Source organism: Saccostrea echinata, unplaced genomic scaffold (assembly GCF_033153115.1).
Source record: "Saccostrea echinata isolate AGI-Se365-2 ecotype Australia unplaced genomic scaffold, CSIRO_AGI_Sech_v1 ptg000012l, whole genome shotgun sequence".
NCBI classification, from domain to species: domain Eukaryota; kingdom Metazoa; phylum Mollusca; class Bivalvia; order Ostreida; family Ostreidae; genus Saccostrea; species Saccostrea echinata.
The window spans coordinates 13,069,323-13,088,585 of NW_026889761.1; the positions used below are offsets into that span (position 1 = coordinate 13,069,323).

Consider the following 19,263-nt stretch of genomic DNA (forward strand, 5'->3'; position numbering starts at 1 on the left):
AAAAGAAAGAAATGTTACATGCTACAGACAATTCTTAGCGCAAGGGCTTTATATATAAATTTTCCTAAATTACATAGTTCTTTTACATTATTGACACTCAACAATTGTACTAATTTATACATAGAGGGTTTGTTTCAGTAGTACTTTTTCAATAGCTATAATCGTAATTCTGTAAATAGAGGACACAATACTTAAACAGAGGCTTCAGTTGGATTTAATGATATTTTTTATTGAATTCACACAAATCACAGTAATATGAATATAATAAATGTTTATAACATAATAAAATCCAGTATGAGTTTACTAAATAAGAGGTTCATAAATAAAATGAAATTGCTGTCTTTTTTCCATTGAACGATGAAATCTTGGAGTTGTCGTACTTTATCTTCGTCTTTAATCTGTATATGACGTGTAGATCTGTGTCTCTAACAGTATGTCTGAAATCTTTTACAAATCGACATGTAAAATAGCATGCTGATTCTTAGCCCTCTTTTAAATCTACGTATTCTGAAAAGAAATTATATCTTAATCCCAAGCAATTGTTCTCTCGATAAGTTTATTTGATAAATACACGTTAAATCTTTCTGCGGCGAAATTAAAATTCATGGTCAATATTTAAAAGGATTTAAACGCTTGTTAAATGCATTCCTGTAAAAATATTGTTTCAGAGCATTGTCGCTGAGAAAATTGAAGTTTAAACATGCATGTAGTCTAGAAAATGTTTCCCAGAGAGTAGTGGAATTATTGTTGGTTTAAATATTTGGAAAAGGTGTAAAAGTTCCCTTGGAAATGTCAAATGGACAAGGCCAAGAAAAATCCCATTCAATGGCGACAGAGGAACCTAACGCTTCGGTAGATATGAACCAAACTCTAAATGATAATATTGATAAGTCATTGAAGTCAATAAATAGCAACCAAAACGGATCTAATGGCGACAATCAGAACGTGAACAGGGTGACAAATGAGAGTGAAGAATACAAAAGTCAATCGGAAGAATTATCCACTAGAAACGTCCCGTCTAATGCAGTATCAGGTGAACATTTATCACAGCTTTCGGATTCACAAAAGTTAAATACCGAGGATAATGTCGCCCCTCAAAACAATAATGAAAATCAGAATAATAGTGACAACAATGGAATTAACCAAATAGGTAGCTTAAGTGGAAATAGTACTGAGGAATTAAGAGACGAAAAAACTGAAAGAGACGAAAACTTATTCAATCAGACTGAAAAATCAGATATTGTAAATGACAACGGCGAAAGTTCAACAAAAAGTGACAAAGATAATAAAGAAGAGGCGGAAATTTTACAAGGTAACAAAGACGAAGGTGATCAATTAACTGATAAAGAAATCGAAGAACCAAATACCTTTCTTACCAACCTTCCCGATGACAACGGAACGGGGGACACTGCCGATCAAGATCGCGAAATAGAAAACAACGATAATAAATCACAGGAGAATCCTACAGAAAGTGCACCGGAAAGTGCACGTCAAGAAAGTTCACCAGACAAAGATTACTTTTATGACGACCCATCTCAAACGAGTGTACCTTGTGCAAAATCAGAAGAATCCGAAAAAGAGAGAGCTGAGGAAATAAACAAGGCCGATACAGAAGGAACAGGTGTCAAAGCGGAATATCTGACAACAGGACAACACCAACCACCCAATGAATCAACTGATGAACTAGATGGTAACGCAGGAGAGGTGATTGATTCGCTTAAATTACAATCTGAGCAAAAAGAAAACATCCAAGAAGAAATAAAGCAACCTGAAATTGAACATCAAGAATTAGTGAACGACACACCAACGGCTCCTGAAACTAGAGAAGAGAACAGAAAAGAGGGATCTTTAAGTGAGCATGAGGAAGTAATGAACAACACTCAGACGACCCCTGAAGAGGAAGGAGAGAACAGAAAAGAAGGGTCTGTAAGTGATAAATCGAAAGAGGAAAAGAAGGAGAGTTCTCAAAAATCTAGTGTATCTGAAGCTGAAAATGATAATTCTTCAAGTTCGAGCACTAAGCAGGATGATACATTAGCCGATGTAGATCCCCTTGAGACAATTGCTGAATCGTCCCCTAAACAAGAAATAAAGACAGAAGGTATGGAGTCAGAGGTAAATAAGTCAGAAGTTGAAAAATCGGCAGACGACATTGCACTTGCTGATGACGTGCCTAAACGTGGAGCTACTGATGACACTGATAATGAAGCTGATGATTTAAAATCCGAAGAAATTGTGCAGACTAAGGAAGGTAAGAATGATACCGACGATGTACCAAACAATGAAAAGGAGGACATGAATGAAGATCATTCAGGCGAAAAAGATGTTGAAAGCGATGATGACAAAAGTCTTCTAAAAACAAATGAGGAAAATGAGAAGCCCTCAGATGATGATATTGGAGAAAATGAAAACGCAGAAAAGGAACATGAAAGTGGAAAATCTGACCCTGTAAAAGAAACTGTTGTTGACGAGGAAAAGAAGTCCGTTGAAGCGGAGGTACCTCTTCAAGAGGAGGAACCTCCAAGAGAAAAAACTCCAGAGCCTGAGCCTATAAAAATTACACGTAATATTGACATCGACAATGCAGTAACAGTCATCAAAGATACCGAGGGAAGTCTGAAAGATCTATTTAATGATATGAAAGAACTCTTAACAAACTACCAAGACAGAGTAAATTCACAGTCTCTTTCAGATTTCACAAATGATCTGGATAAGTTCAGAGGTGACTTTGAATCTTTAAAGGATGCTTTTAAATATAGTGAAGAACTTTTTCATTATCTCAACAAAACTTTGAAAGATTTGAGAATGTTGGGGGATAATTTGAATTCACTTATTCAAAAGAAGTTTCGAATGGAGGACCTAACAGTTTGGTTAGAATCTCCTGAAGAGAGAATGGAAGGTTTGTATTTAACAAACATTAAGGCGATATGAGAATAATACTTTTTTGTGAGAGGTTAAATACATTTAGATAATTGACAGTCAAAGCTGTGTAGATTAACGCTAAATGCTTAATGCATTTAATGCCTCTATATGAGATTTTACAAGGTTATACATATATTATAAGGTGTTGATTTTTTCTATCAGTCAATAGCTTCAACTTTTAAAAATACCTGTCTTGACGGCTAGTGCATTGTAATATATTCTGTCCACATTATTTAGATATATCTGCTATTTCAATAGACCTTTAAACCAACAGCATTCATTCAAATAAAAGAAAATGACGGTTCATTGATTAAATATATTGAATACTTTAAATCCGGATAAATTTAGAACTCCTTATCAACCACTGGTGAAGACATAATCAGTTCTGATAATTACAGATAGCTATATTATATTAAGGGACTGTATTATTAATTGACGGTGTGGACGATCCTTTTAATCAGTCTCACAGAGCATGAAAATAATTTGAAATGTTTGTTGACACGCACTCAGTTCTGTTTTGAGAAGAAACCACACCAACCGTGTTTCATTCTTTGATGTTTTGAAAATGAAATTAATGCTGCACTTCAATTTAAAGAGTAGATCGATATTTTACACATCTAAATCAAATAAATGCTCAAATAAAATTTACATCAGGCTGTATTTACATGCATTTCATTTGAAAGCTTACACATGGTGCATATATTTTTTTGTTACTTATCCTAAGTGCAATTTCGTAAATTGAAGGAGTGGGTTTTAAATTGTATCAAGCTCTCGAGGGTTTTAAGTAATATGAAGAGTTGACGAATTCAAAACTGTAAATATTTTCTGCATTTCTAGATCACTTAGAAACGTGTAAATATGAAGACGGTTGCCATTTATATAAATATTTATTATGACTTATGCGATATCTGGCTCTATTTTTTTAATTTGTATCAGTGACAGGTTTAGAAAAAAGGTAGAAAAGATTTATTTTTGGCAGTTAGTGTTAAGTTTAACAAGTAGGACATTGTGTGATTTTTGACATTTCTGCCTTACTTTATATCCATATGACGATTTTCTAAATATGAGGTGATGACACACGGAAGCTTATAACCTCTTGTCTAATCCAATAGGAATAAATATATATGAATAAAAGACATATTCCACAGACATTCTTCAAATTTTGGTCATAAATAACTACCTGTAGATGACTTGTGTAATACCCACAGCTGATGCCAGTTCATAAGTTCAAAGAGCATATTGATATTCCAGATAAAATTTCTATTAAAAACAAAGATGTACAATTATTCATACACATTATTTGTAATATAAGTTACATACAAAACTTTAAGGCAATTGAATAAATTCTGAATAAAATACAGAAACTTCAGTGACGTTCCTATTATGCCTTAGAAATTAAGCATTTTAGACACATAAATGGGTGCCATTGTGTCTCTCCAAAATGTTAACATTTGTCATAAAGTTTTAATTAAATGCAATTACATGAAAGGCAGAATTTATGTTTAATCAGATCAGCAGTTCGTTTTAAGCTGCTTTCTTTTAATAAAGTTGAATAATAGATACATAAATTTACAAAAAATTCAGATACCAATCTATTAAAGTTCAAAGTTTGTCATATATGTTTTCTTATAGAAAAAGAAAAATTGAAGGAAGAGCGAATAGCCGTCGAGAAATCTGCGATGGCAAAAGCTGCAGAGGCACGTGCCGCGATTGCACGTGCAGCTGTAGGTGTGACAGAGTCTAGTTTATACGCAGCTGAGGTGGAAGCAGAAGCTGCAGAGGCAGAGAGTGTCGCCATGAGAGCATGGGAATCGGCGCAGGTATAATATAAAATCAAATACCGTACATTTCTAGATATTTACATGCATTTACAGGCACTCTTTGTAATCAAATACTATAAAAGCATCAAATCATTTCTGGTCAACTGAAGTTTCTGCGACCTTAAAAACTCTGTATATATTATATTAATTAAAAGGGGGGTTGATTATCATTTTTGTGAGTATTTTTAAAAGAAATTATTAATGGTTATTAAAATAATTGGATCAGTGCTTTTTTCTCATATAGAACGCCAGGAGAGACATTGAAGAGGCCGAAAAAGCTGCTGCTGAAAAGCGAAAGGCTGAGGAAGAGGCGAGGAAAAGGGCAGAAGAAAGAGCCCAGAAGAAGGCTGAAGAGGAGAGACTTCGTCAAGAAGAGGAAAACAGGAGACTTCAAGAAGAGGCCGAAAAGAAGGGGACCTCATTTGAAGATGAAAAACGGCAATTCCTGGAAGAAAAGGCGAGAAAAGAGGAGGCAAGAAAGAATCCGAAAAATTGGCCACGATATATGTAAGAAAGAGAATAAGATAATTATATGATAAAACTGAATTTAGAATAGTGAAAAGCTTTTTTAAAATCCTGTGTCTTGCGCTTTTGAATCGTATTGAATTATTTTTTACCGTAATAATATTTTTCCAACTTGTGAATAACCTTTGTCCATATTGTTGAAATTATTCATTCTTTCTAGTTATAGTATAGAGGCTGCTAACCTTGATCCAGGGGTACCTGGATGTGTCATCCGGGCTATTGAAGGCAGTATGAATCGTGATGACGTAGCAGTAACAGCCGTAGATCAATTCTCTGGTACTCTGACCTTGGTTGAGAATGAGGAGTTAATAAGCAACATCATATTAATCAAATCAACCGACCCTGAGAAAAAATTTCAGGTCAGATATATTTTGTCTATCGAATCGAAAAGATTTTTGAAACAATTGTGTAAAGTTAAGGTGAAAATTCTTTTCATTTAAGCATGATAATCTCTTTTCAGTTTGAAGAGCCTGTGGCTGTTGCAATACCTCATTGTCTACAGAGAAACATTCCCGGTAGAGAACCAGTTATCAAACAGCTACAGCCGAATGGAAGGTGGGCGGAGCTCCCCACAAATGACGTCATTATAGAAGACATCCGCGTTAGTTTATTTGTTTTTGTTCTGATAAAAAATTTTAAATCCTTCCACCTTTTTACTGAATAAGTTTACGAAAAAATTGGGGGGGGGGGGGTGTATTATCTTCCAAAGATTAAAAATACATTTATCTTTATTTGCAGGAATTGAAGTTTGTAGAGATAAGAACACGACGATTTGGGGTATTTGCTGTAGTGCTGAGGCTTAAGAAGGACACGCTTACCTTTATGAGAAGAGGAAACAAAGTTAACTCCACTGTTGATGCTCGCATAACCTTTACCTGTAAACCAGGAACATTCAAAAACAACGTTTGCTTTACTAGTGAGGTACAAAATCCGTGGCTTTATATGCTTTATCATTTAAACCAAAGATTTAAGTGAGATAACTATATGGATTTCTTTCTATCAGACAATGCTGTTTACATATATTTTGACTCAAATCCACAAGAAATTCCAGTTCATTCGTTAAAAAATATCAAGTTTAGGTAAGGAACGTTAGTGTTTAGAAGAGAGAGCTCATCTCATTCTGGTGGAGAATTATTTTGGGGAGAATTATTTTTTAAATAATTTAAAAGTAGGATGAAAATCATGGGCGTTTAGGAAAATATCTCTTAAACTATTGATTCACACATAACAGAAATTATTTAAGGTTTCCTTGTAATATGCAAGTTGTTCAAATTTCAATTAAAAAAAAATTCAGATTTGACACCCTGATGATGATTTGAGCATTTCTGTCCTACTTTTCGACTTCTCAGACATATCCAGGAATCCTCATCTAGTTTTAGCTTTATCTCAAATCATGTCGTCCAAAGTATGGGATTACAGAAATCGTATTTCAATTCCTTTTAAATATTTTCTAAAATTAATAGATAAAACTGTAATTCGATACTATTGTTTAAGTTATTGCAATCACGACTTTCGGATGTGTTTAATAAGCTTTTTTTCATTTCATTTTTATTTTTCACACAAAAAAATTCACTGTGCATCTCTTGTTGATAAATCGTAGCTTTACTAGATTGTTCTCGTATAACTCGATCTCTATAGTAGGTTACACAGTAATTCTGATTTCCATAGGTACAAACACTGGATGTCAACACCGTGACTGATCTCAATAAACGTTACCCCACCGAGTGTGGCAGTCTTCTCTCATCTAGTCCAATACTAAGATTTCAAATACCAAACCGGAAATTTGCCAAACCTCTGACCTTGACACTGCCTCTACCACCTAATACTGTCAAACAGAAACGCCCACAGAGTGTGGCTCCAGGAGCACTGAACAGAGAAAAAATGGACCAACGAGAGCAGACTACCACACGACCAGTATCAAGCATGGGCTTCACCCCAAAAGAAGGTTAAAGAGGGTTCTATTGATTCATATTTTCTTGAAAATTATTTTGCAACTTGAATGCAGAATATATAATCCAATGCAACCTCTATTTTTTTTTTCTATAAGTCGCTAGGTAATATCAATACATATCACAATATACTAATATTTGTATTTTAACAATGTGCACATGATGTTCAAGTTTTGACCAAGAATTTATTAGTAAAGAAGATCGGCGAATAAAGGGCGTGAATTCCTTTAGCTACCAATGTCTAAAAATCAAATTCAATTTGTGAAATAACTATTCAGAGCAAAGTTCTTAATATTGAAAGGTACATGTATGAAATAATGGCAATCTTTTTTCTGCAGAAATTCTCTCGGCAAAAATATTCTATTGTAAAAAAATATTGCGGATTTTTTTTTTTTTGGGGGGGGGGAGAGAGAGAGAGAGAGAGAGAGAACAATGTCATAACATCATTAGTATCAGATTTTCATTAGAGACTCATAACAGGTAGCTAGCATTTAATTTTTATTTATGACAAATAAATATTTCTCGGAAAGATACGAATGCTTGAGAGTGTACTTTTAAGGTATAGTGGTTCCTTGCTCCATGTTTTTTTTTTTTAGCGAGAAAAAATATATATTTTTATTTAAGCATTTTTTTGAAGATATATTTGCAAAAAATGAAGCGAAGTCCCAATTATATGGATTATTGTATTATAGTATGAAGAAATGATCATTCTTGTCCACTTTGGTGTGTGCATGCAATTTCAAAGAGGAATAATTTCAATACTTGTAACATTGTTGCAAATTGTGAAGACTTTAAATAAAACACATATTAATGTTAGCTGAAATATCAAAGAATTTTTTAATGATTGGGATTTAATTTTTCACTGTATTATTTGTCGAACCACGGGCATATTTCTTGTCATATCCCCCCATCTTATTAAATATTCCTTTTTTTTTTTTTAAATGAAGCAATCTTTTACCTGTGTTCAAAATTGTCATGTGTTATTTGCAGATGAACCAGAAGAAGAAAGTCACTTACTTGTCCGCGATGACAAAGGTCCGTGGATGGTGCTGCCGAAAGTAAATCTTGTCCAGCCTAAAAATAAAGATATTGTCACTTTTGATATTAGAGAACCTCATGACAGGTGAGATATATGTAGTATATATATTCACCGAAAAAAAAAATATCTACGAAAATATAGCAGTTATTTGACAATTGCCCAATAGTCAGCTGATTTTGTCTCACGTACAAAAAAAGATTAAGTTGTAAAATTGTTACCGTTGTATTTAGGTTTATTCTTGTGAAAACCAAGCAAGGAATATCCCCATTATCCATCGAGAAAATAGCGAACCACGTGGAAAAAGCGATCCATCACAGAACAATGCACGTTGTGTTGCGTCAAAGAAGCGACGATCCAAACGAAATAGTCATGATGTGCTGTCCAGCGAGCAAAACCGAGAAAATCATAAAGAAGCTGGGAGAAGAGGGATTTGATGAGGGACCACCACCAAGCAAGGACATTATTGTCAAAGAGGGTCAAATATTGACGGTTGGGTTCAGAGGGAACATCCAATGTGATAAACATGACGAGATCAAAATGGTATTTAACACTTTCATTCGTGGGAGGACAGAGTTTAGTGTGGAAGAAATTGATAAATTTGCCCAGAAAAGTTTTCCTTTCTATCGAGGATTTGCGCAAGTGTTTACGAAGGTTCTCATCCAGAGACCGGTGGTGGCCACAGATAAAGCCAAGGCACCACCAAAACCTGGAGCAATGGAGTGGGTGGAGGAGGACGTCCTGCTGACAGAACTTCTGATCAATATTCCAAAGGTTAAAACAAAGTCTTATTTTGCAGCATGGTCTCCTATTTCTGTCTAGAATGATTTAATAAGATTATTACAAGTAGAAGTCTTAGCAATAGATCTACAGAAATATACAATTTTGGGTAATAAAGGACTATTTCAAATGACGACTAAAAAGTGCAACATTGCAAATCTAACAAATATGTCATTGCATTTGAATTCATTAATTTACTTGCAGTTATGTTTACATGTTTACTTACAATTATTTTCTTTCTCTTGTTTGAAATTTCGTTTATCTTTTCAATTATTAACAGCCTGAGCCAGAACCACCAAAACCATTGGCTACTGCTCCAATAAGGGTCAGCGCTGAGGGTACGTATATCATCATACAGAATACAAGCTAATAGCTGGGGTGGTTTTTAAACTGTTTGTTTATTTAGCAGTATCATGAACCCACCTAAGAAACAATCTTTTTTGAAAGCTGTAATTTTTTAAGAGAAATATTCAAAAGCAGTTCTTTTATTCAAAAGTTCAGTGTTCTAACTAGTGTTCTTTGCAAATACTATCTTCTAGAGGAATGTAAAGTAAACATTAAGACAGTGTTACAATTATGATATTTCTTCCATAATTAATTACAATGTAGATATAAAAAGAATTAAAATGACTCGAAAAATATTTCGTATTAAGATTTTTTAGGTTTAGCATTGTTCATGTTTTCACTAAATTTTGGGCTAAATACAGCGTATTCAACTATATAGAGTATTTTTCCTTGAATTTTAATTCTTGATTTCTTTTTTGTAGGGCCCAACAAGGAGGATGTTCTGCAGTTTGTGGCAGGTGAACTGGGAGATGAGTGGAAGAAACTGGCCCAGTACCTTTGTCTGAAGTCCGTTCGTATCCAGGCTATTTTAAGACAGAACAATCAAAATCCAGATCCCAAGAAAATCAGATACGACATGTTGGTAACCTGGGCCAAAAGAGTCCCACGATGTTTAAATAAGGTACTAGAATATCTCTTCTTTAAAATACATTTCTGAAGACTATTTCACTTCTTTACATCTGTAACACTTTAGGAATATCGTTTGATTTATCGGACTATATTGTTCGTAATTTAAGCTGGAGATACTGGCGCAAGCTTTGAACGCTTGCGGAAGAGGAGATTTAGCCGCAGAACTTCGGGATCGAGATGAGGAATTTAGGCGGCGACGTGCGCTATCATTTAGAGGTGTGCTCAGACTTCTTAAATTGAAATAAAATGAAACAGTGTTTTGTATATAACCTAAACATGTAATAATATTTGCCATTTAATAGATAGCTACCTGAGGAGGGCTTTTGTTAAAGTTGCTCAAAACCCTGAAGCAGTTAAAGGATGGAAGACCATAGCTACACGACTTGGTGTTTCTAACGATGACTTGACTGAAATTGACCAATCGGCGCCTTCGATACAACAGAAATGTTTCTCCAGCCTTCAAAGATGGCAAAAGTCTGTCGGCGACGAAGCGACGCTGCCGATATTGTCAGAAAAATTAAGAGTTTGCAAGTACAGACAGTTAGCAAGTGAGTAATTTGATTGCTTCGTTTTCACAGACTTATTCATATAAAGTTAATACATTTGCCAAATATACATAACAATATTTCACAATCATTATAAATTGAATGTTTTCCAGACAAGAATAATAAACTGGTAAATGTTGATGAAGAATTGAATGTTCTACAAACATGATTTATTTTATTTTCTAGGAGATATTGAATCGATCGCCTAGGTGTCTAAGGATATGTGCTTCACGAAAACTGCATGACTCTCTCTGATGGGAAACTGTCAAAAAATTGTATCAATCTTAAGAAATTCAATATTTGTATAGAACAGTCTTTCATATTTATCTGTTTATTGTGATAAAAATTAGTCCCATGTCTATTCCTGTACTGCCATTGATCTACAAATATTAGTGATTGTGTCATGTATAAGATTTTATAAAATCATAGACTGTACTGTGTGTATATCGATATACACAGGTACATATATAAAGTGTATTTATTGGGGTATTTTTACGTTTAATTAAATGGGCTGGAGTGGTGGATGTATAGAATATTCATATTACTAAAATATGTAGACATTAAGTTATATATAACTCAGTATAGTATATTAAGAAAATGGAAAAGAATTGCATTTAATTTACAAATGTTCACTTATTATATAGATAATTTTTTACAAGAAAAAATGGTGCACATATTCATATGATTATCAAAGCTGTGATATTTTATAGTTTTTAATAAATTATTTACAAACTGTATGATTATTCGTATACATGATGTATATAGAGGATATTCAATGTTTTGTAGATGAATATGGAATTTATTTCACGAGTGGGACAGGATTTTTTGATATTTTCACGAGTGCGAAGCACGAGTGAAAATATCAAAAAATCCTGTCTCACGAGTGAAATAAATTCCATATTCATCTACAAAACATTGAATTTTCTGTTTATTACATTTTTTTTGATTTTCCCTTTGCCTCTAGCTGTCTTTTCTTAACAGTGTCATAGGCTTGACGTCATAGTTGAGCGGTAAAGAAGTCATAGCTTAGCAGTTGTGTGATTGAAAACATTACATAGCATGGATTTTAGCAACATATTTGGGAAGAAATTTGCAGTTTTAGTTCTATCAAGATGCTTAGTTACTATCTATATCTTTTGACAGGCCAAAAATTATTTTTACTTACTTTGATATCCTTTCACACTGTGAGAGAATATCATTTTGGTATCCTTTCACACTGTGAGAGAATATCACTTTTATTCAATAAATAAATCACAGTATTTCACTGTTGAAAATGTAATAAATGGAATTATCCAGAACTATAATATATAAAGACTAGGCAAAGGTGACGTTGTCGCAGATACCTTCCATTATTTTATATCTTTCGGATCCCAAGCACTATTATTACATAGATGTATTCTCCAGCAAAACACAACATTCTTCCGCACTGTTTAGTAAAGATGCATGGATTGATTCCCAACTTTCCATGTCTTCACGTATAAATCATGCAAATGAAATATTTAGATAACGAACAGTATTCAAGCTCAAAGTCCATTAAAATAATGCAAATCGGGAGCAGAGCAAACACGGACCTCCAAAAACATCAGAGGTGGGATCAACTGCCATGGAGGAGTGAGCATCCCCCGCAGACCGGTCACACCTGTCACGATCGGGAAATAACGGGAAAATCCGTTGACAATTCAGTGTGTAAATAATGGCCTAACAATTAGTATGAAAAACGTCAGTCAGCATATGACTTAATGATTGATTGTATTTGCTGACAAGGTAATTGTATCGACCATAGAACTTTTGAAATGATGACTTAAAATGAGACTGTTGATATTCTTGTTTCATCAACTTGTTTGTCAATAACTTACCTCGTTTTAGAAATTGTTCATACGTAGAGCATGCTCCTGCGTATCGAATCAACTGAGAGATATACACCTCATATGCAGGTGATAAGGGTATATTGCTGCATAAGTAAGGGAAGTTGACGATTGAAAACTAAGTTAAAGTCATCACGTTTACCAATTACCATAAAGATTGGTTGTTAGATTATCATTAACGTCTTGTCCTAGTAAAATATCAAAATATGAAACAGATGTGTGAGACTCTGTGGTATCTTTTATTTCAAGCTCACTGATATATATCGTGTCGACATATGAATGGAAATAACTATTGTTAATTGATAATACGTCGTCGATATATCTAAATGTCGAGTTGAAGGCCACAGCAAGAGATTTCTTTTTCTCATACATAAGATTTTGAATAAATTCTGCTTTATATGAATACAAAAATAGGTCTGATAATAGCTGGGCGCAATTGGTACCCATGGGAATTCCAGTAGATTGTTGGAAGACCTGGTCTCCGAAAACCACATAGATATTGTCAATCAGAAACTCGAGCATCTTCAGAATACTTGTGTGCACAATCAGAACGTTTTTTAACAAAATAATTTTGCAAATGACCAATGACAAGGTAAGTAAGAAATGCCATGTTTTACTTCTTAATTTATTTGTTTGCCATTGAAATGAGACCATGCTTTCGGATATACTTCCTGTAGTCTGCCATGGCAACGTCGTCATAGCGACGCAAGGTAACGCAATTTCCGCCTAAATTTATGGAGGAGGAGGAAAGACGATTTCGGGACTCCGCTGAATCCATAATAACCTTCCATCGTTTACTCATAGGTATGAATTGAATGGATACGACACTTGTTCCTCTATAAATTTTCGTCAATTTCTTCATTTCGAAGAGGATGGCCATGTGATCAACATTTTCATCAATGACATCAAAGCACAAAGCTTCCGGTGATGGTGAAGGTGGTCGACGGATTGATTTGGATATCTTCATGTTAGATATTTATGTCTCCATATGATTTGGAAAACTGCTGCATTTAAAACAACATATTGGTTTAAAATGTATATCACAATGTCGCTCTGTAGGTACACTTCGCAAATATTATTTTGAATATAAATAGGTTTTATTTTTTCAAAGGATTCTAGAATTCTATTGGTTAATAGTTAAATTAGTTGGACGGTACTTTTTTTTCTTTTTGATCATGTGTTCAAACGGTTTCTATATATAAACCTATTCCCTCCTGTGCAAGCGATTGACAATCTGTTCTCTGACTCATATTTGTCACAACACATGACATCTGAATATCACCATCATAAAAATACATGTATACATTTTTCTTCTCTTAAATCAAAATATGCATGTACATTAATAAATAATTGGATAAAAATAGAGAATTATGCAAGTGATTAAACAACTATATGATTTTACAGACATCATTGTTGGCATAATAGTAAAGAAGGTTGTAAAATGGAATTCATTTTTGCCTTACCTGCAACTTTAGATTTTCTAAAGAAAATGTTCCATATGAGCTGAAAACTCACTGCCCATTAGTAGTTACTTGTGATGCAATTAATTCCCTGTGCACGTGGTAACGAATACTCTCATTCATTTTTGACGGGTGCATTAATAATGCCCGCAGTCTTACCTTCTTTTATTAGGTGTGTTGGGGTCTCTTCGGTGTTATCGGGTCATTTATAATTCAGACAGAAATTGCATAAATGGTAGTTTCATCTTATACAACTTCGAACTACTCTTTGTTCTTCAGTGATTACAACACACGTGTACAAGAAACAAAGTTGCCTTTCAATGTACTCTACACGCAACGCAGTGCAGTGTCTATTTCTACAAACCTATGGAATCTTCAAGTGATTTTAAATATATAATTTTCAATAATATAATATAAACGTAGGTAATCAAAGATTACGAAGCTCACCTCGACGAATGTTATCTGTAAGTTAGGCAAATCTCACATCATATTTTTTTTTCTAGTTAGTGTACATCCTAAAATCAAAATTCATGCAAGTTTGGTTTAAGTAGGACTTACAGTTACTTGGAAATAGACCTGCTCAAAAACTTTTAACCTGTTTACTAATCAAGAAAACTTTGGTCAGTTCCAACATATCCAAAGCAAGTTTGGAAGTTTTCATCCTTGGATGCACCATCTATGCAAGTTAATCATAACAGGCTAAAATTTTATTTAGATACTCCAAAAATATTACCCTGGTCAGGTCACTCATCTGGAAAATGTAGGTCAAATTCAGAATCCAAAGCAAGTCTGGAAGTGTCCATCCCTAGATACATCATCAACCATGCTAATTTGGATTCACTCATGTGGAAAATCTAGGTTAGATCCAGCATCCGAAGCAAGTGTAGTAGTGTCCATCCCTAGATGCATCAGCCATGCAATTTTGGTCCAGGTAGGGCTTAAATTTAGGTACCTGCTCCAAAAACTTTACCCTGGTCACTCATCTGGAAAATCTAGGTCAGATCCAGCATCCGAAGCAAGTGTGGTAGCATCCATCCCTAGATGCATCATCCATGCAAGTTTGGTCCAGCTGGTAGGGTTATAATTCCTTGGGAATGGATCTGCTCCAAAAACTTTAACCTGGTCACTCATCTGGGAAATTTAGGTCAGATCCAGCATCCGAGGCAAGTGCCGTAGTGTCCATCCCTAGATGCATCATCCATGCAAATTTGGCCCAGGTAGGGCTTATAGTTACTTGGGAATGGACTTGTTCCTAAAACTTTAACCGGGACTCTGACGCTAACGCCAACGCCAGGGGTATAGCATAAGCTCATCGTAGAGGTGAGCTAAAAATTAATTTCCCTGTGAACTCCGCATAAATTTTCGTATCATCAAGGTGCACAACATGCTTAAGATTCCTCTTTGCACTTCATAGTAAAGAGTTATGATTCCACGCGTACGGTATTTTAATAATGGGGGTCCAGGGCAAACCATGATGGGGCCTCCGAGGGGGTCCCTGGAAGCTCCGGGAATTTGATAACTTTAAGCCAGTTTAATCATAATCTTATATTTATCATACATGTATTATATTCTCTTTTTATGTGTTTGTATCTTTTCCTGCCTCTTCTCTACAACGTATGTTTGTACATGTAAGAGAATAAAGTCATTGTCTTTGTCAGAAATGTTCTATTTTCATACAACATGGGTTCAGACTCCATTTTTTGAAACATGAAATAGATTTTACATTTACTTTTCCGTCATTTAAACGTTAATGATGAATGGAGACTTGACCCATTCGTATTCAAAAATCTTTTTTATGGCTCTGATAAACCCAGTAAACCCATTTTCCACGTCTAATAACATTTCATAATCTAAACTTTCGTTCGAAATTTCCGGACCATGCCTATCTTCGACGTTTTGCGCCTCTGGCGTCCCAAAGCAATTTAATTTTATTATATATATATATATATATATATATATATATATATATATATATATATATATATATATATATATATATATATATATATATATATATATATATATATATATATATATATATATACCCTTACATTTGTAAAGTTAATAGTTCCGAGACTTCTCTACTCAAGAAAAGGTTATAGTTAGATTATCGGCGACCAATCTGGAAGTGATCTAATAGAAAATATCTCTGATATAAGAATATTTATCATTGATGTCCCTTTGATTAAGATCGATTCGATAGAATTCGAAGAATTGCGTAGAAAATGGGGTAAAATAATACATGAAATGGAAAAACAATAAAATAAAAACAAGGTCTTTCATGGAATTAACAATATATATACATATCACATCACGTAAAATTATGCTACAGATGTGTTCCGAAAGTTACACATACTTTTCATTCAGTGTATCTATAATAGAACTAAATAACCAGTAATGGATTAATTTTATTCATACTCTATTCAGCATCTCAAATATTGTAAAGTACTGCAAAGAATAGCACGCCATAGACATAACCGGAATGGAAAGAAATGGGGGTCTACTATATATGTACTAGTAGTATACATTAGCAACAAACCAATTTGATAAGCCGGTGTTCTTTGTTCACAATAAAATACACTACAAATAAGCATTAGAAACACTCAGGAACAATTATAATGTAACTCACAATGAAACTGTCGCTATCTTTTTTCATCATCTACTTCCTTTTAAGAATTTTCTTGAGGATTTGGATGAGGGTAAATTTAATCTCTCCCTTTCGTTATTGATATCTTGCATGTATCTGTAATTCCTATATTCTTTCTCAGAAATATCGTCCCATCTTTTGACAATCATGTGGTTACCATTCATGTAGAAACCTTTTCGCAAAAGTGTGTCAACTTCGAACAAGTTCCTCATAGTTGCTAACCAGCGGCCATTAACACTGGGATCCCCTGACCTCACAGACAGTGGTTCGTACTGCAGACGCATGACCTTGACCCCCATTTCAGCCTCTATGTGGTTCTTCAGCTCTTTGTGTGTTATGTTTTCATTGTCTTTGAGACTGAAACACACAGTAAGGGGTTGTTTTTCTGCGGGCTTTTTTCTAAGATACACTGCCGGAAGACAGAGGTCTTCGTATTGCGCAGGTGCTTCGTCCTCACCTCTGCAAAATCAGAATATCTCTCAAAACGCTTATGCTTAAATATATTTAATGCGTTGAGTTCTTTCGTAGTATTTAGATAAAGAAAGTTGCTATAACAATGAAACAAGATCATATTTCAATAATAATTACAGCATAAAAGTAACTAACTTGATACATAACTGAAAAAAATTAAAATGAGAGTATATCTACAGGGGAAAAAAATCCTCCATATTAGTCTCTTCTCTTGGTGGTAATTAAAGCCCCCATTTCCCGCATTCTGGACAACTATGTCTCGCAATGAATATTGATTAAACATTCATTTGGTTCATTTTTTATGGTTGTCATATTTTCCCTTCTTACGCAACTATCTGGAACATGTACAAGAAAGCCGTGCTCCTCTAGTAAAAAAAGTTTTTGAACAAGCACAGTTTGATTTTAACTTATGGAATAAAGATACTTTTGGGTATCCAACGCTATTTATTTATTTCATTGGTAAATGTACGATGTAAAACCGTATATACATTTATGGTTTAGCAAAAGTGACTTTAGCAATGTGGGAAATACTACTAGTATTGATCATCATCCAAAGGTAGTCTTTATGTCAAGATTTCAATAACTTTGCATTTTGTTAACCTACAAACCTTTCTAATTCGCTGCTCTTTGTTGCTGGTTCTGTTGTAACACCTCTCTCTTTATTTGTAATGACAACTTGTATATCGGGGTCAGAATATGTTATTTCTGGCTCTTGAAGGAAATGTATTTTACACTGCTCTGAGACAAGAGGTGCTGACTTGACCTGTTTTCTAATAGACTTTTTACTTGGTCTTCGGAACCCTAGAGACTGGATATTTTCCGGCAGTTCTGTGTATATTCCCAATCTCCTATGCCCCTCAGCATAGGATTTCGTGACGGTGGCAGACTTGCTCCTTGTGTCTGTTTCTTGGTCTTCCCTAGGAGAGTGTGTTTTTGGGACACTGGTCTTTGGTCTGGCTGTTTGAACAGTGTCATCTTGCTCAGCAAAATCAAATTTCCAGGTGAAATTTCCAGACGCAGGATTATACTGAAAGTGAGGTTTTAGTCCTTTTTCTTTCAATACTTTCTCCAATTTTTCGCGTACTCTTTCTTTTGAACCTGAGAGGTAGCATTTTAGAAACTTCTCGCCGACAGCACGACAGGACTCGTTGAATAAGTCATTAAGATCTACACTGCTTACTGGACACGCACGATCACTGACGGATAATTTACGATAAATTGAGAGTTTTTCGTCCAAGTGAGTGTTTTTTAGAATCATTGCTTGGCTTGATGTCGGCATATCTGTATCTCCAAAGTCTCCAACACCACCAGGCTGCCTTGCATGGAGGGTTAAAAGGTCATAAAACATAGTCATTATGACGTCACAATGCCGCAGTTATCTTTTGAAATGTTCAAAGGTATTTAGCGCATATGACGTCAAACATCTGTTTAGTACACTCCCAGATAGATTTGAACAGCGGCCATTCATATAACTAGTAAGTTTTCCATGCAAACAAAAAATTCGATATCTGCCGAATGTATCAAAGTCGATCACTTTGACGTGTTTAACTTTTTTTTCGTATTGCACGTGACCGGTTGCCTAAGAATCCGTTTCACAACACTTGATGCATTCAACGGGGATCGCGCGATTTGATACCCCGGTATTCTGTGGCGCATCCAGAAGTTCATGTCGGGATATGAGTCCCGAAGGAGGAGGGTTGGGAGGTAAATGTCCCCCTCCAATTGTTGTGGGTTCGATTTTTTTTTCTTTTTGTAAAAATGCCCCCAAAATGTGCACTTTCCAGCATTTCAAAATGAATAGAGGTAATTTATTTATTTGACAAGGCCCATTATATTTCTACTGCCCATATAAAATTTACCACAATTCATTATACGAATTTGTAATCGTTAATCAAGTTAATTTTTTTTTTTTTTTTGTATATTCTTTTATAAGATGTATATTTATTGTTGATTACCTGTGTATTGTGTGTGTTCTCATTAAGCAATATGTTGTTAAAATGACGTAGATGTAAAAAAAAAAAAAAGAAAAGAAAAAAAATGAGTGTGTGTGTTGGGTGGGGGGCAACCTTCAACATGCTCAAGCCCCCGAATCCGCCATTGAATTAGCATAGGGAGCGCACAATTCCTAAACCTGTAAAGAGTTCCTCAATAATTTCTTCTAATTCAAATAATGTCTGACAATTAATTGTAAAATGTGTATTAAGTGTTGCTCTATATTGAATTAAACTCTTAGAAACATTAAATTATTCAATAAAGACGTTTTAAAAG

At 34.6% G+C, this 19,263-nt stretch overlaps 2 protein-coding genes across 2 annotated transcripts; one reads left to right on the plus strand and one right to left on the minus strand.

The window, feature by feature from the left end:
* Nucleotides 1–736: 736 nt before the first annotated feature.
* Nucleotides 737–11,216, plus strand: LOC133185383 (uncharacterized). The gene is made up of 14 exons (XM_061320546.1): nucleotides 737–2,899; nucleotides 4,555–4,742; nucleotides 4,987–5,249; nucleotides 5,428–5,626; nucleotides 5,728–5,868; nucleotides 6,006–6,188; nucleotides 6,936–7,212; nucleotides 8,207–8,339; nucleotides 8,486–9,026; nucleotides 9,313–9,370; nucleotides 9,800–9,999; nucleotides 10,115–10,223; nucleotides 10,310–10,555; nucleotides 10,739–11,216. Exons 1-14 carry the CDS (start codon nucleotides 790–792, stop codon nucleotides 10,759–10,761), a joined length of 4,671 nt encoding a protein of 1,556 aa, XP_061176530.1. The 5' UTR covers nucleotides 737–789; the 3' UTR covers nucleotides 10,762–11,216.
* A 5,051-nt stretch (nucleotides 11,217–16,267) lies between these two features.
* LOC133185965 (uncharacterized) lies at nucleotides 16,268–18,531 on the minus strand. Its single transcript, XM_061321250.1, has 2 exons — nucleotides 17,604–18,531; nucleotides 16,268–16,983 (listed from the first exon to the last, which is right to left on the minus strand). Exons 1-2 carry the CDS (start codon nucleotides 18,347–18,349, stop codon nucleotides 16,533–16,535), a joined length of 1,197 nt encoding a protein of 398 aa, XP_061177234.1. The 5' UTR covers nucleotides 18,350–18,531; the 3' UTR covers nucleotides 16,268–16,532.
* Nucleotides 18,532–19,263: the final 732 nt, after the last annotated feature.